This window comes from Augochlora pura, chromosome 9 (genome assembly GCF_028453695.1).
Source record: "Augochlora pura isolate Apur16 chromosome 9, APUR_v2.2.1, whole genome shotgun sequence".
NCBI lineage: Eukaryota > Metazoa > Arthropoda > Insecta > Hymenoptera > Halictidae > Augochlora > Augochlora pura.
The window spans coordinates 2,139,547-2,166,064 of NC_135780.1; the positions used below are offsets into that span (position 1 = coordinate 2,139,547).

The window sequence follows — 26,518 nt, forward strand, 5'->3', positions numbered from 1 at the left end:
TATCTTCTATTCTATCAATTAATAAAACTCACGTATGATTTGGTACAATAAACGTTATTCTGATCTAATGAAAGAAAACCATCAATTATAGTAAATTCAACGTAAGAAAAATTGTTTAAGGAATTCGTGAATACAAATGGCGAGATCCAAACAATTAAACATCCTAATTGTTTATAATTAGATTAACGAATAGAAAAGAATTTCAAGCCAATCTGGAAGAGTCTGTCATTCGCACAACGCGCATTTACGTAATTGAAGAAAAAGGATAATCTAAGGGAAGATTTCCTCGGGATTTTCTCGAAGGGAGGACTAAATCTGTCACGAACAGATACATCTGTCGCTAACACATTTCATCCCCCACGTCCACCGGCTGCATATAAAAGTATCGCATCTAGGATGCAATCAGCGCACAGTTAGCTTGCTCGTCCAACGGAAGTATTCGCAGCAGTCTTTTGGCTGAGAGAAACAGGTAATTATAACAAGTATTATAACAGGTATATCCTATTGTTCACAGTTACATAACTTCGAACGAATCAAATATTTTGTTAGTTATTACTGTTAGAATTATTAGTACAGTGTATCAAGACACCTCAATGGCTTCAATGAAACGCATGGTCATCCTGATTGTCATGTTGGGAGTGGTACACGAGGCGATTGGAGTATTAGAAGAGGACACGGATAAAAATTTTGTGGGACTTAATTATCCATATGGAGGAGGAATGGTAAAAGAATGATTACGAGGTATTATAATATATCCGTAAACTAACATAACTTTTTGTATAATTATACTTGCAGGACAATGATTTGCAACTGGTCAGGCTTCTACTGTTGCCTCAACGTTTGTATCATCCTAAACGCAACTCCGAACTGATAAACTCATTGCTGGCTCTACCGAAGAATGTTCACAACGTTGGGAAATGAGTTACCGAGTGAATTATCGTGAAAATCATATTATGTTCTATACAAATAATAAATACTAAGAAGATTTCTGGACGTTGTAACGTATCAGGCTTAATAAATGTAGAAATATATATGGCTGTATTTCTCTTCAATTTTCCATCCACTGCAACATGTACCAATCCTCACATTGATAATTTTCAAACAAAAATAAAACTTCTCAATATGTATCTGGTACGATGTGACTCTTGGAAGAATTACAATGCGGAGTTGTAACGTGTGACATACTTTAATTCTTTACATGCACACATTATCATCGAATATTTGCAATTAGTGTACAAAGCTTCATCTATAGTAAAAAAGTTTCTTCGATTCGAGCTCGCAGAACTTGTAAAGAATTAGAACTTTAGATGAAAACCACCGCCGACTGGTGGCTGTCTTCCACCCTCCGTGAGACCCATGTGAAAACCGGAATTACTTAAGTCAGCTTCATCGCCGTCACCTAATTGTTTATACTCTTTTCCACCGCTTGGTGGTTTGGGTGAAGCGTTTGCTGTTCTAATACCAAGTTCTGATTTAGCCGGCCATGTGGGGAACATTTGTGGGTCGATTGGTAGAGGAGCTTCTGTAAAATAACCATGTTTCAACGCGTCCTCCGCTGTCACTCGTTGCTGAGGATCGTATGTAAGAAACCTGCAAATATATTTTTGTTTTAAGTCATACAAAAAATTTAATAGAAGCAGTGTAGAAAATTTAAGTAATAAAAAACTCACTTGTTTAAAAGCTCAATGCCTAAATCTGACAATGACAAGCTAAAACGTTGTCGTAAATTGTTTACAGGATAATGAGCAAATGGAATCTTCTGCACCATTGGAAGTTTACTGTATCCTGGCCATATTCGATCATTCGGCGTCCCTAATTCCTTGAATATCCTATTTAGTTGATCAATCTCTGATTTCCCCGGAAACAATGCCTCCATTCGTAGTAATTCCGCGAAGATGCAACTAGAAACAAAATATTATTTTTTTTATCGCTATCATTAACAATATAAAAATGATCTGATATTGGTCTCTTGTTGTAAGCTTACCCTACAGACCACATGTCAACGGGAGTACTATACTCTTTCCCGCTTAGTAACAATTCAGGAGCTCTGTACCAAAGTGTTACGACGATGGGAGTATATTGTCTCAACGGTGAACCATACTCTCGGGCTAGGCCAAAATCACCAACCTTCAAGATACCTCGATGACTCAGTAACAGATTTGATGTTTTCAAATCTCTATGGAGGATCCAGTTGTCATGCAAGTGTGCGACTGCTCTTAACAATTGTTGCATGAGACACTTGACTTCGCCTACAAAAAGTTTATTTCCTTATATTAATCCTTTAAAAAGGATTCAGAATAAAATTTGTAATTTTCAAAAGAAAATCGAACAAACCTGGTATGAACACTTGTTTTTTCTGTTTCATCGTTTCCATCAACGATTTAAGATCGTGTTCCACATAGTCCATTACTATAAATATTTTATCCATGTTGCTACCGACGACTATTTCTCGAACGGTTACTATATTCGGATGTTGTGCTTTTAACAGAGTATTTATCTCTCTAAGACTGGTGATTGGGAATCCCTCTTTCTCTTTTTCCATCTTTAATCGTTTCAAAGCAACAATCTCGTCCGTGCGTTTGTCACGAGCTCTGTAAACTACACCATAGGTGCCTTCTTCGATGCGGTTCAAGCATTGGAACTCCTCAACGCTTCTGCAACCTTGAATTGCTGGTAAGTATGGAGGCAATTCCGGTTCCTCTTCCTTCTTTTCTTCTTCCTCTACGGCTTTGGGTGCACCATTGGAGTCAACGTGTCCTGGCGATTCTCCATCGGAATGATCAGACTTGGCTAGCCGATCCACGGACAAGGGACTTGGATTATTGTAGTCGGAGCCATCGTTAGAGTCCGCGTTGGAGCCCTTATTCGAATCATTGGATTCATCGTCATCCTCACTGCTAGACTCAGATGAATCGGAAGAATGTCTATCCGATGACCTTTCACGAATGCTTCTCTGACCATCCGAGGAATGTCTAGACCTGGAATCCAGGGAACACCATTAGGTTTCGCATCTAATTAGATATGACAATTATCTTAAATAAAGGTAACTTACTCTACCGATTTAGAACGAACTTCATCCGAATGGACAGGACTCGGACTTTCATCAGATAATTCGACGATGGAGGGATCCTGATTGTTGTCAGGACTTAGAGGTCGTTTCTCTCCTCTCTTCATTCGTCGCGCTGCTAGTTCCATTTTAGAAACTTCCTTTCTCCTGGCCATTTCCCTATCAGCTTCCAAGAGTCTCTCTTTCCTGAGCTCTTGCTCTGTCATCTCCTTAGGATCCTTAGGCGGTATTGGCATCTCATTCATCTCTATTTCGTCGGGTTCCTCAGACACGATCTCCATAGCTTCGCGCAATTGCTTTTCTCTGTGCTCTTTCTCACGTTCTGCTTTCTCTCTGTCTCTGTCACGAAGCCGATCGTGTTTATGGGACCTCTTATGCCGTTTCTCGCTTCTCTCCGCCCGCTCAATGAGCTCTGTTTCTGAATATTGCTCCTCCATTACTCTCATGTGTCTGTGTTCTTCTATGCGAATTTTGCGACGTTCTCTAACATCGTCTGAGACAGTGCGAATATCTCGGCGCTCCCTTATCTCTTCTATTCGGATTTCCCTGCGTTCGCGGGAATCGCGTATTTCACGGGAATCGTCTATGCGAATTTCACAACGAGCGTCGCCTTTATAATCACGTATGTCCCTGGAATCTTCTCGCCTTTCTCTTCTTTTGTCTAATAATCTGTAAGTACAATGTTTTAGTAGGCTTATAATAAAAATTGTCTGCACCAATAGAAATTGCATATTTCATACCTCTCTCTTAAATCTTCTAAAACACGATCCCCCGTGCTTCTTTCTTTTCTATCATGTCTAGACTCCCTTTCTCTGTGGCTTTCTAATCTTTCAATCCTCTCTATTCGTTCTCTCTCCCTCTTGGAACCTTCTGAACGGTCTGATCTCTCTAACAAATCTACACCATGCCTACGATGTCTGTGTTTATCTCTGTGCCTGTCCTCCCCACGATCATGGTGTCTAGATTTCCTTTCTTTCTCTTCTCTACGATCTCGTCTATCCCCGTGCTTATCTCTCCTCCTAGAGGAGTTAGACTTGTGATGACGGACAATAGCCTGTGGCGGTTTTATGTCCAAAGAATCTGCTGTATCCCCGCCATCCTCCTCTGAAAAACTTAAAGTATACTTTTCTCAAAACCACTAACGATCACACGCACAATCTAAATCATATTGTTATAAGCGAAAATAAATACACATAAATGATCATTACACAACTGGCACTTAACGAAAAAAAAATACATTAAAAATGTTATAACAATGAAATGGCAGAAATTAGGGAAGTACATACAACAAGGTTACTAAGGGCATTAAATACTCGAAGCTTTGTTACAGAGTAAAATCGTATGACAGTTTGTTAATCCAACATTTAAATGAAGGTTAGGAGTACAGATCGAGCATTACCTAAACTCATCCATGTCTTTCGAAGGACTTTTCTTTATCTCTCCATCTTCACTTTGGTTATCAATATCCATGTTAAGCCTGTTTTCCGACATGCTACGAGTAAATGTGTATATTTTTAATCGTCGAACCTCCACACATAATTGTCAACGAAAAGAGAAGAAAGCATAAACACACGTTACTGTTACGTTCTCAAAAAGAAATTATACTTTGCGAATATGACTGATTTCAATCACTATAGTTAGAAGAATGGGTCTTATTGTCACACGTTTTAGTCAAGATTATATGCACATTTTCAATAGTTAATCTACAAGATAACAAACAAGAAAGTCAATTCAAAGCATCACGTTTCACCCACGCTTCGATTCCTCTATTCCTTTCCCTATTCCCTGCTACACATTCCCTATACTTGAACTAGTGCTTCACCATTGAGACGTTAGTCTATGTGCGACGATAGAGAGGAATTAACTAGGCACTTGTTAATGATCGAGAACTGTTTTATTAAACTCTAATAAAGCCTATTCCTACATGGCTTTTTTAGTCCTAAACTGGTGCACACATCTCCACCATTTTACTGCGTAACCAGACTGCGGTGGAGCCTGCCTTAGTAGTCAATCGTCAACCATTCAGAGCAAAGAAAACCTCTATGTCGACCCTCGTTAATGGATCAAATCTCGGTAAAGAGCTTCCAGCTTTTGCTACAAGAAGAGCTACTGTTTGGCTAGCAGTTTCAACGTTTGGCAACTTATTTACAATTGGCGCTGTACGAAACCTGAGCAGAGCTTTCAGATTTCGCCATAAAAGGCGCCACTTGTCACATATGGCGGTATTTTTAATTTTCTTATTATCCTATAGCAATACTGTCAGAAATCATCTGTTCTCTACGCTTTCAATAATAAGTAAACTTTTCTTGTAACAATAATATAATCGAATTTTCGAATAATCTATATTTTACTGTAGATGCATTAATTTAAAATTCTTGTCATTAAATGTTCGTGTTAAATTTGTAGTTCAGTCGCATTCCGCAAAAGTCGCTATAATGATACTGACAGATCTACGATAGTGACATGTTTGTTAGTGGTTCTGTCACAATTCCGAATTGTTTTATCGGTTATGTATCTTGACCGGCAAATAACTGTGAACGATTTACACGTGTTCAAGTGGGTAAAATGTCAACAGACTTGTTCGTGTGATACGCTACGCGCCGTTTAAAAGGGATTTCACTTTTACAGATCGTTTAGCGATCAAAGTGCATCGTTTGTCTTTAAACTGTATTAACAGATCATGTTGTAAACATTAGAAGAGAAAGCAAGAAAAATGCAGTGGCCGTCGCTGAACTTGATCTTGATAGAGATATTTTTAGCTTACATCGCCTATACGATATATAATTTATCACTGTTATTTGTTGCACCGTCTTGCGAAGAAGGAAAACCGTGCTTGACATCCTATTTGAGCAGGAAGCCACATTTACAGTTGCAGGTTTACAGTTCCATCGACAAATACTCGAATAACGGTCACCTTGACTTCGTTTACGGCAATGACAATTTTAATTACACGAATTCAGATAGTTTGTAAGTATACAACTTTCATTACGAATGTTTTCTTGAAATTGTAAAATTACGAATTTAAGAGACTTAAACATTATTTTATTTTATTTTCAATTTGTTGAAGCTGGTCACGAAGGAAATAAAATTTTTTTAATTAATTTCAGTTTTGTATAATTCATAAATTTGTGAATTCATTTAAAGTTCCACAAACTAATTGTTAATCAAAATTTATTAATGCAAGTGTGTTTCTTCTAGCCCAATAACAGTAACTGTGCCACGCAAAACAAGAAACAATGGCACATTATATTTCTATATCATTGTTGCACCTAGTTCTAGAAAATACAGTAAATATATTTCATTTACTGATCTACAAAAGGTAAATATCCTTAGATATCAATCACATTAATATGAATATTTAATGTAATCATTTTTCAGGATTCATATACATCCTTTACTATTATTAAGATGACACAGTACATAGTTCCTGAAGCAAAGGCTTTTAATTTATTAGGAGAGAAAAGTACGAAAACACAGAAAAGAAAAGATTTCCTAATTCCTGTGACCCATATAAAGAGTCGCATAACATTTACAATAATGACTGATGACGTGAAGCTTCCCATGCAGACTGTACCAATTGAGCTAGTGAATCATTTAAAGTATTTAATTTATAATTATATTATCTCACTTAACATGTTTTTTTTTCCAAATTTTCAATTTACCTGAAAAAAATATAATTTTATGCTTTTGCAGGATTATACATGGTCGGACATTTTTACCAATTGTTAATAATGACTTTCTGCAAAGCAGACACCATGATTTAGTGAAAATCTTACCACAAAATGACACAATTAATGTTACACTGCAATACTCTCCAATATCTCTTGGAAAGTTGAGATTACTGTTGCATGTTGAGCCTACAATGCATGCCTTAAAGAATCTTGGATTCACTGACAAGGATGTGGACGAAGTAAAAGGGATTTTTGCTGATACTAATATATATATTCTAGGAGGGACATTCTTCATTGCAGCTATTCACGTATGTAATATCACAAATAAATGTGGTGTAATTAGTATTGTGATGCAACATTGATGTATTCTAATTGTGCTTTCCATTTTTGTAGTTGTTATTCGATTTTCTGGCGTTTAAAAATGATGTTAGCTATTGGAGACAGAAAAATAATTTAGTTGGCCTAAGCAAGTGGACTGTCCTTTGGAGAGGATTCAGCCAAGCTGTTATATTCCTCTATTTACTGGACGAAGGTTCCTCCTTGCTCGTTCTTATTCCTGCTGGAATAGGATCTATCATCGAGGTAATAAATTAAATATTTGTTAAATATGTATTTATTATAAACATTCGATTATTTTTATTACAGATATGGAAACTGACGAAGGTGTTTAAACTTAGGTTGCATACCAATAGCAAAAATGTTGCCGAAGTAAAAACTAGAGAATTCGACGCGGAAAGTATGCGATATTTAAGCTATTTGCTGTATCCGCTAGTTATCTGCGGAGCCATATATTCTTTACTTTATCAACCTCATAAAAGGTAACCAGTTACCAAACTGTCTGAATTAGATCACAAGCAGCTATTACTAATTTCAAATCGTTATTTTAAGCTGGTATTCGTGGAGTATCAATTCTTTGGTAAACGGCGTTTACGCGTTCGGATTTTTATTCATGCTACCACAACTGTTCGTGAATTACAAGCTTAAGTCTGTGTCGCATTTACCATGGAGGACGTTCATGTATAAAGCATTCAACACGTTCATTGATGACGTTTTCGCGTTTATAATTGTTACACCAACAGCTCACAGAATAGCTTGTTTCCGCGATGATGCAGTGTTTCTTGTTTATCTTTATCAAAGATGGTGAGTCATACAAGAAGATGAGTCATATTTGTAATTGGTTTCATAAAGATCTATCATCTTACTAATTGTAACATTTTACAGGCTATACCCCGTCGATAAATCTCGCCCCGACATTGATGCAATTGGCGAGGAGTCCGTAGATTTCTCGAGCTCGAGTAAAAAGACAAATTGAAAGCTACTGATTAAAGATAATAATGTTATGTAGAGATAGAAATATATTTTTCACTGTTTGTGACATAGTGATAAACTAATCAGTTGTAGAAGCGAGAATCCAATATAGCAAGCGTGCTCCAGCGAAGCTTGTTAAATGTGAGAAAGTGATTCGAGCAACGAGATATTCTACGAATTGTATCGATCGGAAAAATAACAAGATCCGAACGGATTTTCATTCCTTCACACGGGTCTCTGAGGCGCAGTTGAAATTTATCAGACGCGACAACTACACAGATAGATTCCTTAGACAGCTTAAGATAATGTAATACCGATCTCGCGATAACGTTTGTATGAAACTACTTAGTATAAAAATTGTATACAGCTCTAGTTAATCAGTGCGAGGTTGATTGGTTTGCATGTCTCACGAATAATGGCGTTGTGAAGTGTAGGATTTCCAGATTGGTGCTTAGGTTTCAATCTCTCAAAAGTGTTTGACGAGTTCGTTACATAATCTTCAACGGGGGGAATTTCAGTACTTATTTAAAATGCTAAAGTGATAGTAACCGCTATATAATTTGCCGCCAGAGCGCAGTCGAACGTTCTAGTAGACAGTTATCTTAAACAGTGCATGAAACAATACTTTCTGAAATTGGAAGTAATACGAAAAGTTTGACGACAGTGAGGTAGCATTTTTTAATGTCTATCTATACCATACAAGTGTATGATAATTATCGAACGTTATCTGTTTGAATTGAGATAAATAGTCGTACAGTTGTTGCAATAATAATAATTTTGTTTCATTCTGCCGCTTAATGTGGACAGAGCATCGTCTTAAGAGAACGCTAATTAATTTATAACCGTACTTGTTGCTTTTATTTTATACGTCGTTATTTTTTGGTGAAATACAAGATTAATATGGACTACCTTTGGTTTATTATTCAAATTACATTTCCCATCGGCATTTCATTGTTCCTGTATCTTTCGTTTAGCAAAACTGTGAAAAGAAAACCATTATGCTCTAATTTAGTACGAAAATTTCCAAGTAAGCATATTATCACATAAAAAAAACTTTTGAAGTACAAGAGACTAAAATGATTGGTAATATTTTTAGGTATAAATTATTTAGTAAAGTTCTGGTTAGCAGTATTTTTCCTCAGAATGAGAAAAAAGAAAGCAGCGACTTCGACTAATTGGAGGAATAAAAAACTAGCGACTTCAAGAATAAAAGATAAAAATGTAAGTGTAAATAAAATTGCTCATTGTGATCTGTTTCATAGTTTATTGGATTTTAATTTAGAGCAGCAACAGTATGCTTTTCTATGGAACTGATCAGGCAGGCAACTCGTTGTTAATTAAGTTCACCCGTAGAGGATTTAAAACGGTGGAAGCGACGTTGCACCTTACAATATCTGATGGTCGTCTCTACGTATTACCTGGTACGGTAAATAGATCAATTTCGTGAACTGTAAACCTAAAGCAGTGGATAATTCTGCAACCTCTTTTCCAGGCTATCCTGACTCTACGATAGTTAGTAGTCTAAATCAAGAATGGACGATAGCAGATCTTAAAATAGAAGTTTTGAAAGCACATCATCGTTGGAGAATAATTTACAATGGCATGTTGAGGGATTTGAGTAAAGGCGACAAATGTAACGACAATAATGTGCAACATGTTCGCTTGAACTTCCTGTAAATAGAGAAATCTAGCCTTAAATAAGTAATGGAATTAAATACTAAATATAATATTTTCTATTTAGTTTTATTGCGAATTCCGCACCACTAAGGTGGCCAGAAGACTGGAGTCCCAAACAGCATGCGGACGCTCTAGCTCGTGAACCATGGAGAAGTCCCGAGTGGATAAACAAAATGTATTCATATTTCTATAAATTATTCTATAAATAACTGATTACTCTATATATTATTTTGAGTAACCATTTTAGAAGACAGCTGGATTACACAGGTACAGATTACATTGGTTCTCTATTAGGTGAAGTAAGGTTCAACGATGGAGTTACTTCCACGTTATACTTGCGTGGACTTCATCAGCATCGTTGGGGAAAACACGAATCTTACGAATTCAAAGAATCTGTTACCTTGTTTGGCGCTACAAAGTTTGGAGCCTTGTTTTATCTTAACACGAGCAGTACAAAACACAGTTTTCCGACGTAAGTTAAGCAATGCATTATTTGTAACAAAATTGCTGATGCTTCTTTATGTACTTACAGAATACAATGTGGACAACTGAAAGACAGCAACGAAGCGATTCGCGAAATAGAAAGCATGGGATTCGCATTGTCTGATTTTACGGAAAAGAAGTTAACAAGCAATTCAGAACACATAACTTGGTGCAGAGGTTGTTCACGTTTTCACTTGGTATTAAAAGTTTGCAGAGGCCATTGTAAAATTTAATTTATATTTTTTACTTCAGCTGGAGGTAAAGATTATGACATTCTTATGAAATTGGGTGAATCAGTGACTTTGTATCACGGCCAACTTAGGAATTGGGAGAACAAAATTATTCCTGTAAAGTTAGAATTCAATGGAAGATCAGGTATTGCTTCTAAAAACATTACAGTATAGCTTCTACTAACTTGAGCATTATTCAAGTAATTTTCTAACAGGCGTCGGACTGCTGCAGCTATGCAATTCATATAATGGACCAAGCCGGACAGCTACGCCTAGAAAGTTGCAGCTATTAAAACAACTTCATGTTCCCGTGAATCGAAGTGATTATGTGGTGTTCTTTGACAACGTAAAATGCCAAAATGAAAATATAACTGGCGGAAAGGGATTTTCTCTCGCAACTTTAACTTCGATTAAAAATGCTGACGTAAGTAATTTCTTATACCGATTTCTAAAGTTACAAGCACATGAGTCGTTTACAGTTTATAGTACCGAAAGGATTTTGCATTACCGTTTTTGGGCTCGAATTACAATTGCATGCTAATAAAGAATTGCAGAAAGTCATTGACGATATTGAGCATGTCAATGTTGGTAAAAAGGCTGGTGATTTGCAAAAATATTGCGATACGTAAGTTATTTTCCTATCTGATATCTTTTAACGTTACATGCGCGATACTCTTTGTATATATCTTTTTACAGGGCCGTCAGAGTTATAAAATCCATTCCTGTTGTGGATGAAGTATGGGAATCTATTATCGAAGCGTTAAATCATTTGGAGGCAGAAGAGGGTAATAATAAACCACATAAATATGCGATAAGATCCAGCGCTGTCGGTGAAGATAGCGAAGAAACTTCAGCAGCTGGTCAAAATGCAACGTACTTAGGAGTTCAAGGTGCAGATAGAGTAATTAGAAGCATAATAAAATGTTGGGCAAGTCTGTACTCTTATCAAAGTGTAATATATAGGTGAGGTCCGAATTTTAACTACATAGTTATTCAAATAGAAAATGTTAAATTCTAATTTGGAATATATGTCATCCAGAAAACAGCATAGCATGTTTACAAAATCATCCATGGGAGTCTGCGTACAGTTGATGGTAGATGCTGATGCAGCTGGTGTGATGTTCACCAGACATCCAACAACCGGAGATCCTTCGAATATCGTTATTACTGCGAATTATGGTCTGGGAGAGGTACAGTAACAAATATATTAACCAATGTGAACGGTGAATCTAGAGGTATTTATTATACTAGCTAATGCAAAATTAATATTATTTAGACAGTGGTGTCAGGTGCAGTTGAACCGGACACGATAATAGTTCATAAGAGTTGGGATGATGAGCTGACTGTGAATAGTATAACGCCAGGGAGCAAACGGCAAATGATGCTAACAAACGATAATGGCTTAATTACAGTCGATTTGTGTGAGGTGGAAAGCAAAAGTGTCTGTATATCGGAAGGTATTGCTTTACGACTGGCTGCTATTGGAACAAAACTAGAAAATCTGTTTGGTAGCGCTCGAGATATAGAATGGGCAGTAGTCGGTAAACAGATTTACTTGCTCCAAGCACGACCTATTACCACCTTGTACAACTGGACGGATTTCGAGTTGACCCACGAACTTGACACATCAGTGCCCAGCGATATTGACATACTATCGTTCGCAAACTTGGGCGAGGTATTTCCGGATCCACTATCGCCTTTGACAATCTCTATGTTCGTAAAACCATTTAATGATGCAATTCGAACTGCCAATACCATCTCTGGTGTAAACTTTTTCAATGTCGTAAGCATGAGGGGCACATTGAACTATTACAATGTAAGTTATTTTAGGAGCAATTAACTATATGTATATGTAAAAAATATGGATAACAGCAGTTGCTTATCATTGCAGCTCTTTGTAAATCAACCAGATAAAGACATTACACTTATAAATAAAGTTTCTGATATCGCATTATGCGGACATGTTATGATAACACCGGAAATATACAAAGTAGCCCTTGAAAGAAATGGTTCATGCAGTACTTACAAACGGTATTATACATTATGCACTCTTGCCAAAGATATTTTGCAAAATCGTTGTGTAGACACCACTGCCAGACAGCTTGATGGGAGCATTACTTTCAATCTGGAGAACATCTACACTGCTTACAGTTTATACAATGAAATTATTAAATCATTACCAAAATACATGGAAGTAAGTCGTCGATTGCTGATGGGTGTAGTACGGGAGCATTAAATATGTAAATTTTTTTAGATGGTAGACTGTCATTCACTGGCAACGAGAGGTAGTGTCGTATATCAAATACTTATGATGGCAATATTAACGAATGGTTACGACGACATTGTACCTGATCATTATTCGGACATTGCCATATTGTTGGGCACTGTTAATAATATAGTTAGCGGTCAAGTAGTGACGAGCCTTAAGAAAATAGTGAAGTATCTGAAGGTGTGCGAGCTCGATGAAGAATTTAAAAAACTGGACCCTACAAAAGCTATGGATTGGATGAAAGTTAATTGTCCGCCAGCTTCGAAAGAATTCGAGAATGTTCTCAAGGAACATGGGCACAGGTGTATCCAAGAATTAGATCTGATGATGGAACCTTGGTCCCTACGACCGGATATACTTATCACAACGTTGCAGGTAAAGCGAATCATTTGAAATAGTGAACCATTTCTGTATTAAATCGTTGAATAAAATTATTATCACCAGACAATGGTATCATTGACGAACGTGGATAACACAAAGCAGGACTTGACCGCAAAAGAAACGGTAGCTTTGTTGAAGACACCAAAGTCAAAAACCGTTAGGTCGATTTTAAACTTAATCGTGCCCCTTAGTAGAACAAGTGTTGCACGTAGAGAGCTGACAAAATCTTTATTCGTGAACGTTATTCATAAGTATAGGCTAGCTTTCAAGAAGCTAGGGAGACTGATGGTCCTGGAAGAATACCTACCCAACGCGGATCTTATATTCTTTTTAACGTTAGATGAAATTGGAAAAGTATTAAATCATCATAATAGGTCATTTGTTCAAAGGTAAGTAGAAAGTTATCACAAATTCTATAAAGTAGTACTATTCCGTGTAATATTTATACATTTGTACATTTTGTTAGAGCTATCCGTAGACACAGGCTGTATCCAAAACTAAAGCAACTTAGATTTCCTGAGGTTAATACCGGCATGCCGCTCCCAATCAAGGTAAACTGTGATATTTAGTTTAGTAAGGAAGAATTCATTTTATCTTAACAGTGAAAGCTTTAAATAATGTTGTATTACAGAATAATACGGAAATTGATAGGTTCCTAACAACCGATAGTTCTATAAAAATTCAAGGTACTACGGTATGTGTTGGTTCTGTGCTCAACAGAGCATGTGTAATAACAGATTTATCGGAGACGCATAAAATACAAAACGGTGACATTCTAATTACATACGCCACCGATATCGCTTGGAGTCCATTCTTTACACTACTGAGCGGCATAGTTACAGAATTGGGTGGACTTATAAGCCATGGGGCTGTTGTAGCCAGAGAATACGGTTTACCTTGCATAGTTGGGGCTACGGGTGCCACACGACTATTTAAAACAGGTATGTTGTTCATGTCTTGAAAAATGAAACGAAAATAAATAATATACTGAAATTTCTACGGGTGTTTAGGTGATACAGTGTTGCTGGTCGCAGACACTGGTGTTTTAGAGTTAGTAAAAAGATACGAAGAAGACGAGAACACAAAAACTCCAAAGTAATATTCTTGTAATAAACCTCTGTAATAAACAAGTTCTATTTTTTAACACTAATCGTGCGTATCCGTTTATACATTTTTACATCTGAAGATGTTTTTCGTTTATCCATGACAATATCAGCAAGTATGGATACTGTATTATATAGAGTCCCGTTGCAACGGTATAAAAATATAACGGCGAGTGTAATACATTAGATCCTTAAAGCACTAGTGTTACTATACAGTGGTAATTCGATTAGGATCGGCTACCAGTTGCGGAGTATTATTTGTTGTGTTACTGGCAAGACACGATAATTGCAATTGCATGGAGTTCGTCACTTTTGTCAACAGAATATCGATTCGCATGTGGTCCTCTTTGCTGACCGGTTGGGGTATAGCGTCTAGGGCCTCCTCGAAGAAGTTTCTGTCAACAAATATACGTTAAAAACACTGACACTGTTACACATAACTTCAAACAAAAGAGATACAAACTTTGCTCTAGTTGTACTATAAGCCCGCAAGGCATTCCGCAGAAGTATGATGTCAGTTCGTGCTTGAATAATACCAGCGGGTCGAAATTGAGTAACACATGACATAAGTCTTGCTAACTCTTCTGCCACTGTCTCAACAATGTGGGACAATACTCGATATAGCAATGCTGGTGCTACCCGACGCACCTACCAAAAAAATATATAATTAATGATAACAGAGATCATATATGTTTTTTAAAAAAGCTGACAGGTGATAAATACTTCTGCATGTACTGCAATTAAATTTGCTAAAATTTCTTGGGCATACGGTCTCACGTGAGTCGGTTCAGTTTCGAAATCCCATTCTAGACCACCCAAATACATACTGGGCTCAATTGTACCAACTAATGGATCACAACGTCGTTCCAAATACGCTTCCAAAACGGCGGTATCCAACGTTTCTAGTGTCCAATCAGATTTCCATCCAACCGCATTTGATAAGCTCGGATAATCCATTTCTTTCAACGCGTCTCCAATTTTTGGTAGAATGGTCTTTAGTGTGTAGCGAATATTACTTAACGAAATCAAAAGGCATTGTTCCCATGTCTAAAACAAAATTGTAAGTGGTGAAAATGTTACATTTGACTTTGAAGGACTTACTGGGCCGTGATGTTTATTGCTCTTGCTTTTATAGCCGGAAGGGGAGCCAACTAATTGAGAAACGGAAGATTCGTCGTCGTCTAAAGCCTCCTCGCAGCCACTGAATGCTAATTGCTGCAAACACCGTGCGAACGACGTGAACAGTGCTTTGATGGAGTTATAATACAATTGTTGATGCGCAGGGTTAGCGAACAATTGACTTTCTCGAGGACCACAAGCTACAACAGTGTCCCGTGCCCGTTTTGAAACATCCATGACCATATCCTCGAATAAATATGGCTGTGCAGAATTCAGAACATGTTTATTGAATTATGAGACAGATGCACGGATTGCAGTTTGCAAAAATAGTCACCACTCTAGTAACGCCGCCATCTTCGTTCACGTATTCAATTTGCCAAGTTTCCTTCTTATTCAAAGCTGCAATCTTTTCTGCTGTTTGTTTAAAAAGACTAGCAAAACACTGTAATCTGTTTAAAAAGATATCTAGTTTATTGTGCAATCAAGCTGGGGAGTATTAAAAAGTCTTTTATACCTTAGGTCCAGTATAAGTTTTCCAAAAATATCCAATGCGTCGCTCGGTAAATCCAAGTGAATCAGCGAAGCGTACATTTGTCTAATCCTGCGCAAAGTATGCAGAAGCCAAACTGCATCCTGTTCGTTACTGCACATATATCTCATAGCTTCCATTGCGTGTTGCATGCTAGATAGCACGATATTCTGTGTCAAGATGATTCATTGAATCAGACAAATGTTGCACCTTTTTTTAATGTAAATTAGGAATGTTGATTTACTTTGAAAGGTGTTTGTTTTTCCACGTCCACTGCGACATGCAGTTGTCCGGTAAAATAACTCTGACCTAATCTCCATAGATCTGGTATCTGTTCAACTATGATATCACAAATTGCTTCGATGCACAATATTTGTGGAAACATATTACCATCGTCGTTCATATTCGTTTTTAATTGTTTGCTATTCTGTCCAGATTTTGATTTGTTCAAATCATCCCCGCTTGAATTTTCTGCTTCCAATTGTTCCTGTACACAAGCTGTAATACTCTTTTTCAAGTAATTTGCGTGTGAAACTGAAAAATTGATAGTTAATATTTTCTGTTTGCTAGGACGTTATCATTGAAGTTAGTGTGAATACCTATTGCATCCCAAGCTGGATCTCCTTCAGCTTCCAAATTAACAAGATTTCTAATTATCTTTTTATGTTCTTCCAAACTCAAAGGCATTTCTTCTAACTTGTTCCTTAGAAACACCTTGAGCATTTCGATTCTGTTATCAATTTCTTGTAATACCTGTTTGAAGACCTCCACTTCGGTAGTTTTAAATAAATTTTTTACTCTAGCGTAATCGTTAATCACGAGATCGTAATTTCCCCGTTTAATATTCTTTTCTATATTAATTGGCATACAAAACAGGAACTTATATCGTTGCATTACTGCCAAAGCATTTCTTGTTGCATCTGCTCTATCTCTTCTTGCTAATACATCATCAAATAATTTATTAGCTTCAGTCATAGATTGTTGAATAGCCGTCTCTAATTTTTCTGTAGGGTCGCCACCATACGTTTTTATATCTGTTTCGAATTGTTCTTTTAATAGCATTATTGTATCTAATTGTTCCATTACCGATCCTACATTAGCCTAAAAATGATGGAAATCACAATAAGCAAGCAAAGATAAAAATTAGAATTCAATCACCTTCAAAAATGATAATTGACCCTCCTTTTGGGAATTGACTTTTCTTTTAAGATATGCTAACCCAGCTTTGAGATCTTCAAAAGTGGTAGCATGATGGTGTTGCAACAGAAACCAACCAGGATGAAATTTCTCATTCGTAAGATCACCGCTTCCTTCACCAAAAAGTTCCATCAATTCATCTTCAGGGAACTTTTTGCTACAAGGAAACATGTTGAAACATTTGTATCAATTTATGGCCATTAAGTGAACATACTCATTGCCCTCCACACTCAGACCTAGAGGGTCTTCCTGTTGATAATTTGTTGGCGAAAGTGTTCTCCTTCCCCAGACAAAACTTTGTAAAGGAGCTTCTTCCACCCATACTGCTGACTCTTTCATAGGCCCTATAGTTTCATGATAACCGCGAAATTGTACCGTCGATGTACCCTGTCCTCCACTTCTAGTTGTAACTATAATGTCGCCACGACCTTTGCAAGGTCCTGATCTAGCAATAATCTTATTGGTGGATTTCCACTCGGCAGACAGAAGGCAGTCACAACCGCATATTGTTAAGCCTAAAAGCATCATGTATTATTATACTATCGCGCCATTTATTTGATAAAAAATATATTTCAAGTTCTCTAATCGGTAGATACTAACCTACAAGGTCTTGAGCTTTATTTCCCAGGAATTCACCGCGAACAATAACACGGGTTCCTGGCGGTCCTTCCTTGGGCGATAATCCCGTTACCACCGGTGGCGGACCCATTTTCTTGATTTCGGTTCAATACAAAACTCTTCCTATTTTTGTGCGAATAAATATCGGCTATTCATAGTTCTAACCTCGATCGTTCATCTATGATCAAATCTACAGTTCTACCTTAAAAACATCGGCAAGTACATATTTTATTCCAATACTTTCTAGGACACAACATGAATTGAAAATGTCAATAACGATTGTAAGATCTGGACATGAAAGTACAGGTTAGAAGATAACTTGGACTTCTGTCAAAATAATGACGGCTGATAGTCCAATGACAGTAATGGTCATTGACGTCACAGATTGTAGTTACGTAGGACAAACTCAAACTAGGGATGCTTAAACGATCTTCCAAAGATCGATCTTTTTGTGGATATCCCTAAGTCGAACCTGGCTGTTCAATGCTTTCAGATGTATAATTTTATGTATAACAACAGAACAAATGAGTTAATATTCAGTGCCCGTTTGTAATTCAATTTTTTGGATAATTAGCCCTCTATTGAGCCTCATAAATTTCTCAGCGCGAAAATTCATCTTTTTTTTTAAAATACTATAAATTAGGTACTGTAAGACGTATTTGTTTGAAATGTAACATAAATGAATTACTGATTCTTTTATTTTTTATAACAGGTGAAGTATCATCCTAAAGTCTTTCGTGTAATTATTTTTAAAGACTAATAATTTCGTTTCATTCAATGTTTCAACAAGTTTCGTTATCAACTGAGTAGTGAGTAGAGTTTGTAAACAGATTTAGAACCTGTATAGACATTGCATGCAATGCTTTTTTTATATCAGGGTATGAATTACCGACTCTGTAGAAAATGCTGTAATATAATAGCGAACTCTACCCACATGGAACGGTCAGCTAGTGAACTGTGTCTGAATTGGCTAATCCACCGCACATACGTTATATGTATTAATTATTGTATAAGGTAATTGTTTTTGCACACAGAAATCATCATAGTTAAGTGTATGTATAATTGAACAAAATTAAAAATTCTAGAAGGAAAGTTATTTTCCAAATAATTTTTCAAGCGATCAAAAACAAAAGACTAAATAAAGTACAGTGTAGAGACTTTCTTATCTACTTGTTTATTTTTACAATATTCTGATATTACAACATTATATTATCTAAAAATTTCATTCAAGTTCTTTACTAGCTGATAATGTATCTAAATAATACAAGGATTAGATAACAGAATGTTTGCATACTGGAATATTATAAAAATAAATAGTCGGATAGAGTTGTAGATAAGGTTGTGGATAAGCTTGTACTGTAGTTATACTTTCTCCTTAAAATCAAGTAACTTCTATATTTAACATTTTTTTCAAAATATTATTATACCAATGTACAATATAATTATGTCTTAGTTATTATTGAAAGATATTATTATAAAATGAAAAATACATAAAAATAAATGTTAAATTTAAAATGTTATGAACTGTTATACGCCGAGACCTAAAAAGAATGCCAGGAATACTTATCATTATATGTACATAGTTCATAAATACAATTTAACACTCGTAGCAGAAATGAAATATACAGGATATTTACTTCTTGTTAACTTGTCCAGTTTTCGTGAACTATCGGTAATGCTGACGGCGACAAGAAATGGTAAGAGGCCTCTAGAGTCCTAAAAAGGTGAGTCAGAAAAGCCCATAAGATGCAATGTCTGTACAGATCCTAAGTCTGTGGTTTACAATTAGTTCCAATTTATGTAAATATATACTTTTCTTTAATAATAATTGTTTCTGTTCCAATATTAATTAATGTTCATGTAATTTAGGAAGTTCAGAGTAAGAGTCGTGGACCTGAGTGTAGACATGGATTGAAAGTGGCTTTAGGTGTAGATATGATATGGGTTTCAATACTAACTTCAATGGAAGAGGTCGCTTGAATTATCCTTGAATTTCTGCGTCGGTATAACAGTCAACCTTGTACCACGCAGATACACAAAGTTCCAAGTCTAGCTCTACTTTTTGTTTATGTCTGTTTTACAAATGGAGTGTACGTATATATACACATGTACACAAGACTTTTTGTTTCTCCTGAAAGTCCAAATGTAAAGATACATAATCGGTAGCGTTAAACTTGACAGTAAAATTTTACAGTGATCCCAAGAACCTCTGACTCGTAGACAGAAAACCCGCTAACATGTAACATCTACGCACATTTTTAGTTAATTATCAGACTCTTATCGGTTGGTAAATTAAATCCCACCCACTTTTAGCGAGAATAAAACAGTAAGTAATATCTGCTTCCATTAGCAAACGTTTGCATAGCTTTTAAATTCGTGCTCTCCCATTGATCGGTGCATTTGCATATGTACAACAATAAGCAGTGATAAACAAAAGATGTTGCGTATGCTTGTCCGAAAAAGTGGGTTATATAGAGGGGACTATCAAAAGAAATGTCAGTGCCGGTCGAGCGACGGTGGCCGACAGTAGAAGGACATTGTTCCATGAGAATTCTTCCTTAATCATGATTGATCGACGCGCCATCTTCGGAATACAAGCAGGCAATGCTAGTTAGTGCGCATTAGTGCGTCCGTCGATCAGAGTATACTCGAGTTTACCTGCCAAACGTGTATCTATGATTGCTCAAGTTTGTATACTCGTGCCATTCTCGCTGTTGTGTTTTACTAATTTTCCTGGAATATTCAGCCCGAACGGAAATAAGAAGTATCAGGAGCCTGCATACGAATTCAGATCAAGGAAGGAGTTATGGGGGACGCAGCGATGAACGTCGCAGCGTCCGGTGGCGGCGGTCAGCGTGTCGTTAAAGAAGGCTGGCTTCAAAAACGCGGTACACACCATAGAACAGTTTCATAATATTTTTGTTTACCCGTCCGCCTCGTTCTCAACGAAACTGCGACACGAACTTGAAACGGGATTCTTCCCGTTTGCCTGTGTACCCCTTCGAACCTTGACTGGTTGTCTGTTTAGCAAAATGTCAAGAATACGTTGACCGACGTGTCTTCCGTGAAAATTTGAGAAAGTCTTCGCTTATTTCACAAACAACATCGTATTTCCAGCAAACGTGCGCTGTATCTTCGATTTTTTCCTTGATAAATCGCCGCAGTCTCGATTTAAAATATCGAACTGCTTCTGTCGAGGTTGTTTGAACTTTTTTCTGTCTGAAAAAATTCGAAAAAACAATTTGAAACAAGTAACGTGATTACTTGCGAAACGAATTGAACTCTGACACTCTCACAGAATTTTGTAGTCTCCATAATGACTAAGTGAAATGATTCCAAGATTTGTTGTTTGTATGTAGGCGAGCACATTAAAAACTGGAGGTCAAGGTATTTCGTTTTACGGGATGATGGTACACTGGTGGGCTTCAAAGCAAAGCCTGATCAACAAATGGCAGCAGCCGCTCAGCCTTTAAATAATTTTACGGTTCGAGGATGCCAGATTATGTCTGTGGATAGACCTAAGCCTTATACATTTGTTATAAGGGGTTTGCAATGGGCAGCTGTAATAGAAAGAACTTTTCATGTAGATACGGAACAAGAGAGAGAAGATTGGGTAGCAGCAATCAGGTTGGTCTCATTTTCTTATCTTGCATACATTACTTTTAAAAAATTCTTAGAATATTACTTTTGTGAACAGGTATGTAGCTGCTAGATTAGCAAGTGAAAAAGACCAGCAGCAGTCTCAACCATCTCCAATTCAACACTCATCTTCGTCTGAAGATGTTGAAATGGAATCTTCTGGAGGTGGTAGGTCAGATTCTGGTGGGTCTGTTGGGGTATCGTCTTCAGATGTAGATGGTGGTAGTATCGACGAGCTGTCTGCAAAATTTAGTGTTCAAGGAACTTCTAGTAGTAAAAGTACAGGGAAGAAAAAAGTGGTATGTACAATGCTGATACACTATACTTTCTTTACCAGCAAAGCCACAATTTTTAACTCGGATTTTTGCATTGCAGACCCTTGAGAATTTCGAATTTTTAAAAGTTTTGGGAAAAGGCACATTCGGAAAGGTGATACTTTGTAGAGAAAAAGCGACAGGACACTTATATGCTATAAAGATTTTACGCAAGGAGGTGATCATACGTAAACACGAGGTCGCGCACGCACTTACTGAGAATAGAGTATTGCGAACTACTAATCATCCGTTCCTAATTGTATGCTCCATAGAAATCACCCTATATCAGAGCTATATCCTTACGATTCTAATTATTGTTTCATTTTGCAGTCTTTAAAGTATAGTTTTCAAACGGCGGACAGATTGTGTTTTGTAATGGAATACGTGAATGGCGGAGAGTTATTCTTTCACTTAAGACGTTCTCGCAGATTCGGCGAGGACCGTACACGATTCTACGGGGCCGAGATTATCTCGGCTTTAGGCTACCTTCATTCACAGGGTATCATTTACCGCGATCTCAAACTAGAGAATCTTCTCTTAGACAAAGATGGACACATTAAAATCGCTGACTTCGGGTTATGTAAGGAAGATATAACGTATGGTAAGGTGTAAAGAACAGAGAATCAGCGATGCGTTCTCAAATTTTGAGAATCACCGACAAATACTGGTTACGTTTCAATCGTGTAGGAAGAACGACGAAAACATTCTGCGGAACTCCCGAGTATCTCGCACCAGAAGTGCTCGAAGATAACGACTATGGACGAGCGGTGGACTGGTGGGGTGTCGGAGTTGTTATGTATGAAATGATTTGTGGTCGATTACCTTTTTATAACAAGGATCACGAGAAACTTTTTACGCTGATCGTGATGGAAGAAGTCAGATTTCCAAGGACGATCAGTAGTGAAGCGAAAGACATGCTCGGTGGTCAGTGAATAATTTTACAAATTAATTTTTTGTTGTGGACAAAACATTCATATTGATGATTTTGGATTCGCAGGATTACTTATAAAAGATCCAAGCAAAAGATTGGGAGGCGGACCTAACGACGCGAAAGAGATTATGGATCATGCGTTTTTTTCGTCGATTGACTGGGCGGACCTCGTGCAGAAGAAAATTCCCCCTCCTTTTAAACCTCAAGTAACTTCCGACACAGACACCCGATACTTTGATAGCGAATTTACGGGTGAAAGTGTTGAGCTTACTCCACCTGATCAAAGCTTTTTAGGTAGCGGGGGTGGTTTGAATTCGATAGCCGAAGAACAAGAACATTTTCCCCAGTTCTCCTATCAAGAAAGTCATTCAGCAGCAACCTCTTCCATCGTTTCCATTAATCACTGACAGTATCAAGGATTCCGTTGTTTATATACTGAGATATGTGGCTAAATGCATGGGCCAAGTCAAACAAAGAGGTATTGTCAACCGATTTGAGAAAACGTTTTTTTAAAGCAGATTAATTCAAGTATCATTTTTGCTGATTTATGATGCTTTTTCATGCATCTTCGAATAAATTTTAACACATATCTCCAATGGCAGATCAAGTTCGTGTGTACGCGCGCGTGTGTGTGTGTGTGCCACCGCACGTGCAGCAACGCGCGCACCCGTTAAAATTGTACATGAAAAAAGATTGTGTACTATACTACCCGATTAAGCTAACACTATTTATACCTGCTGAGTAGGTTTACAATAACATAATGATGGGGATAAATTTTTGTCTTAAAGCATAGAGGAAGAAGAGTGAATGAAACTAAACTTAAGTTCATCCCCGATGCTGTGTTACATTGTAAAGTGCGGCACGCTTCTTCCATGTGGAAGAACGATATTTGATAATCATAGTTACAGTCCTTTGTTCTACGAAAGTGATGATTCAACACTTTCTAGCTTCATCGTCAACTTTATTATAATAATTTATGGAAGGGAAGTTCCTGGTTATTTTTTAAAATTCATTAGTCAACTGTTATAGCAGAAGCCAAAATAACAAATTACACTTGGAAAGAAGCCAACCAACGGGCTAGTGGTGTGTATCAATTTTAAAAGTAGGATCATAGAAAAACATTTACAGCTTTAATTGAACTATTGTGTAAATTTGAGATCAAGATTTTTAGCACTGAAAGGAAGCGTTTTCTTTGATAACTGACTAGTACTACTGAAAAAGTAGATTTGTTTTCCTGTATTACGGTTCGCGCTTTCATTATGTATCATTAATAATTAATAATTTACTGTGAGAATCAGATGGAAATATAAAATGCTACCCTAATATTATATTATTAATATTATATGCTACAATGTTTATATATATATATATATATATATATATATATATATATATATATATTTATATATATACATATATTTATATTTTAACAATTAAAGGATTATATTGTACGTACGCATTATTAATTTCCATCTCATTTGTAATTAGCAAATACTTGTAGTTTATTCGTTTGAACGCGAGAAGGGGAACAGGAAGAATTTTTAAAGATAGAATTAAAAGGAAAAGTCGATTGTTTGAAGTTTATAGCTATAGACTTTTTGCTATTTACCATAAAACAGCGTGGTACATTTTGTCGAACGAGAAAAAAAGCTAACTAAAAAGGTATGTCTATGTAATTATTTCAATTACTTTTCTCCTGAAACGTGCTCTATAGTTTGTTTGCAAGGTGATTTATATTGTACGCCGGGAAAATCTCGTCCTTTATGAGCCAAACTTGATCCAACACGGCACCATCCTTATCATCAGATACCTATTGTCGTCGGAAACATATTGTAAAATGAATAATAACGAACATTCCTTGTGCCTGTTATTCCGAACTATATCCAGTACCTGTTCAAGATATAGATGAGTCCGATTATATGCCTTCATCCTTGTGTAACCATAATCTGAGCTACGATATGCAGACCATTCTGGTTTATGTGGGACGAAGTTTTCTCTACCTTCCTTGCATCCGGCCGATCCAGTTACTATGTGTACAGGTGCCTTGTAATTCTTATACGGTTCTTCGTAACTACCATTTTGTACCTATGATTAGTTTCTTTTTATCATTGATTAAATCTATTTGAAAAAACATGCTCAAAATCTTGGGTTTACGAAACCAACGAAATCACCTTGAAATTGTACATGGGCCACATACGTTCGTAGCTATGCTCATGAGCCCACATTAGCAAGTCTACTTTATGTTTATAAAAGAGATCTTCGAGTCCGAACCAATTCAAAAATGGCAATCCAACCCTAACGAGACTCTGATGATTCGTACAATCATCCGCATTTGAATTGCTACAGTACATTGGTCTATGACCATATGCTACTATCCATGGCCGTTGGGCTCTGAAAAATAATTTTTATTTATCTGAATATAACAAGAGACAGATGTATTTTACCTGTTCATAGGTTTATTAGCTTCTTCTAAATCCTTTTCTAGCCACTGATACTGTTTGACGAGCTGTTTCAAGCCGTAATTCAGAAAGTAATATACTTCTGTCTCTATACCAATGAAATGGACAGGGCCTACATTGAAACTATACCATAAACCCTCATTATCTCCTGGCATTGTAAAACGAGCCCTAGAAAGATTCATATTAGTAACAATGAAACATAAAGTATGTAGTTACCAACAGACCTGTAATTACTAAAATTGTATCTCTCCTCATGATTTCCAGCTACTGTCATATAAGGTAAATAAGCAGCAACTCCTTCTATCTGTTTCATAAATTCGTCTCCAACACGTGCATTACTAGAGTCCATGTCATAAGCAAAATCTCCAACATGAATTGCTGCATCATATAGTCCACGTTGTGCTTCTTCCTGTAACCTTGCTAAGCTCTGAGCATTCTCATTACCCATATCACCAAAGATAACAATTTGCGGTGACCATTCTCCAGAATCTTCAGGAGCAGTTCTCATGTAAAAAGCATTTGACCAACCATATTTACTACCGCAGTGGTACACTGTTGAAAAAGATTTTATCAATAGGTCTCCCATAAAAAATAGAAAATTATTCAACTCACTGTATTTGCTGTCAGGTGTTAAATTCTTCAACCAGACTCTGTGTATATACTGCTTTTGCTTTTCGTTTCCACCATCAATAAATAGTGTAGCATTTCCACTCGCACTTAGAATATATCCTCCTATTCCATATTCTACTATAGACTCTTCTGTATTGTTTTTTGTGCTCCAAGTGACAACAATATCATGAATATTATCTGCAAAATACATCAACATAAAATAATTAATCAAAGTTACTATACGAAGCAGTAAGCAACTGCTTCAATTACTTTCCGTAAACAATCAATGATTTACTAAAAGTCATTATTTTCATAAAGTTCATAAAGTTTTCAAAAATTCACAAATATTTTTACCTCCATAGGCAATATGCACAGCTTCTGGTTGATAATAGATGATATTGGAGAATGCAGTGGAGATTGAAGTAAAAATTGTAAGTGCAAAGATAAATGCAGCCATATTTCGATTTTAATCAATTTCAGTAGTGCAGGCAACAAACAAATCACTTCAATTCACTCTGAATTTACGAAACACACAATATTTCACCTATCTATGGATTTCGTTTACGTAGACGCGAAAATATAAAAAGTGTGGACGCATTACTGATCTTCAACGGTCGAAGACTACTGAACTTGTGCGTGATGACTAGATATCGTTTCAAAATCGCATAAGGAAAACAATGAGTCAAATGTTATTAAAGATACATCATTATCAGCTGTTCCGTATCGCGAGCATGGCAGTATTTATCACACTGTTTGCAGATGCAGTTTCGATTCTTTTCACTCGCTATATTTTTGTAGATTCGTACAACGTCACTTTCATTCTGATCGAGATAAAAATTTAACATCACTCTACTATTATTCGAGTAAAGCATCGCGATGCTTTATGCTATATTATGTAGTTAAATACCATGATA

The 26,518-nt window shown here is 36.7% G+C and overlaps 7 protein-coding genes across 13 annotated transcripts; 4 read left to right on the plus strand and 3 right to left on the minus strand.

Moving 5' to 3' along the window:
• The first annotated feature begins 337 nt into the window (after positions 1-337).
• Positions 338-1,031, plus strand: Pdf (Pigment-dispersing factor). 4 transcript variants are annotated; one of them, XM_078191390.1, is made up of 3 exons: positions 338-469; positions 577-722; positions 796-1,031. In XM_078191390.1, the coding sequence occupies exons 2-3, from the start codon at positions 594-596 to the stop codon at positions 919-921; spliced, it is 255 nt and encodes an 84-aa protein (XP_078047516.1). In that variant the 5' UTR covers positions 338-469; positions 577-593; the 3' UTR covers positions 922-1,031. The 4 variants fall into 4 exon arrangements, with proteins under 4 accessions (XP_078047516.1, XP_078047514.1, XP_078047512.1 ...); XM_078191388.1 differs by having other exon boundaries at positions 340-469; positions 563-722; XM_078191386.1 differs by having other exon boundaries at positions 340-469; positions 572-722.
• On the minus strand, positions 729-4,904 carry Pitslre (cyclin dependent kinase 11B pitslre). Of its 2 annotated transcripts, none has more exons than XM_078191383.1 (7): positions 4,467-4,904; positions 3,808-4,179; positions 3,053-3,736; positions 2,335-2,978; positions 1,985-2,249; positions 1,671-1,901; positions 729-1,590 (listed from the first exon to the last, which is right to left on the minus strand). In XM_078191383.1, exons 1-7 carry the CDS (start codon positions 4,556-4,558, stop codon positions 1,296-1,298), a joined length of 2,583 nt encoding a protein of 860 aa, XP_078047509.1. In that variant the 5' UTR covers positions 4,559-4,904; the 3' UTR covers positions 729-1,295. The 2 variants fall into 2 exon arrangements, with proteins under 2 accessions (XP_078047509.1, XP_078047510.1); XM_078191384.1 differs by having other exon boundaries at positions 3,808-4,171; positions 4,467-4,903.
• A 637-nt stretch (positions 4,905-5,541) lies between these two features.
• On the plus strand, positions 5,542-8,954 carry LOC144475439 (lipid scramblase CLPTM1L). The gene is made up of 9 exons (XM_078191385.1): positions 5,542-5,623; positions 5,696-6,034; positions 6,266-6,386; positions 6,446-6,666; positions 6,761-7,046; positions 7,132-7,320; positions 7,384-7,556; positions 7,627-7,878; positions 7,960-8,954. Exons 2-9 carry the CDS (start codon positions 5,781-5,783, stop codon positions 8,048-8,050), a joined length of 1,587 nt encoding a protein of 528 aa, XP_078047511.1. The 5' UTR covers positions 5,542-5,623; positions 5,696-5,780; the 3' UTR covers positions 8,051-8,954.
• LOC144475436 (rifampicin phosphotransferase-like) lies at positions 8,947-14,236 on the plus strand. Of its 2 annotated transcripts, XM_078191379.1 has the most exons (19): positions 8,947-9,073; positions 9,143-9,267; positions 9,329-9,467; positions 9,539-9,719; positions 9,788-9,898; positions 9,971-10,195; positions 10,256-10,383; positions 10,459-10,581; positions 10,652-10,860; positions 10,916-11,061; positions 11,133-11,399; positions 11,476-11,626; positions 11,713-12,252; positions 12,328-12,630; positions 12,691-13,080; positions 13,150-13,475; positions 13,553-13,637; positions 13,718-14,027; positions 14,097-14,236. In XM_078191379.1, the coding sequence occupies exons 1-19, from the start codon at positions 8,947-8,949 to the stop codon at positions 14,183-14,185; spliced, it is 3,975 nt and encodes a 1,324-aa protein (XP_078047505.1). In that variant the 3' UTR covers positions 14,186-14,236. The 2 variants fall into 2 exon arrangements, with proteins under 2 accessions (XP_078047505.1, XP_078047506.1); XM_078191380.1 differs by lacking the exon at positions 8,947-9,073 and having other exon boundaries at positions 9,249-9,267; positions 9,309-9,467.
• Positions 14,202-18,011, minus strand: Sec5 (exocyst complex component secretory 5). 2 transcript variants are annotated; one of them, XM_078191382.1, is made up of 12 exons: positions 17,855-18,011; positions 17,635-17,775; positions 17,249-17,549; positions 16,996-17,191; positions 16,437-16,938; positions 16,082-16,371; positions 15,823-16,007; positions 15,643-15,757; positions 15,291-15,569; positions 14,913-15,236; positions 14,653-14,837; positions 14,202-14,584 (listed from the first exon to the last, which is right to left on the minus strand). In XM_078191382.1, the coding sequence occupies exons 2-12, from the start codon at positions 17,741-17,743 to the stop codon at positions 14,398-14,400; spliced, it is 2,673 nt and encodes an 890-aa protein (XP_078047508.1). In that variant the 5' UTR covers positions 17,744-17,775; positions 17,855-18,011; the 3' UTR covers positions 14,202-14,397. The 2 variants fall into 2 exon arrangements, with proteins under 2 accessions (XP_078047508.1, XP_078047507.1); XM_078191381.1 differs by having other exon boundaries at positions 17,635-18,011.
• Positions 18,012-19,815: 1,804 nt separating this feature from the next.
• On the plus strand, positions 19,816-25,343 carry Akt (AKT serine/threonine protein kinase). Its single transcript, XM_078190041.1, has 7 exons — positions 19,816-20,540; positions 21,012-21,279; positions 21,350-21,590; positions 21,667-21,864; positions 21,936-22,206; positions 22,293-22,529; positions 22,603-25,343. Exons 1-7 carry the CDS (start codon positions 20,459-20,461, stop codon positions 22,941-22,943), a joined length of 1,638 nt encoding a protein of 545 aa, XP_078046167.1. The 5' UTR covers positions 19,816-20,458; the 3' UTR covers positions 22,944-25,343.
• Positions 24,090-26,518, minus strand: LOC144474780 (acid phosphatase type 7). Its single transcript, XM_078190042.1, has 7 exons — positions 25,959-26,518; positions 25,608-25,802; positions 25,220-25,547; positions 24,981-25,163; positions 24,708-24,927; positions 24,427-24,621; positions 24,090-24,346 (listed from the first exon to the last, which is right to left on the minus strand). Exons 1-7 carry the CDS (start codon positions 26,059-26,061, stop codon positions 24,245-24,247), a joined length of 1,326 nt encoding a protein of 441 aa, XP_078046168.1. The 5' UTR covers positions 26,062-26,518; the 3' UTR covers positions 24,090-24,244.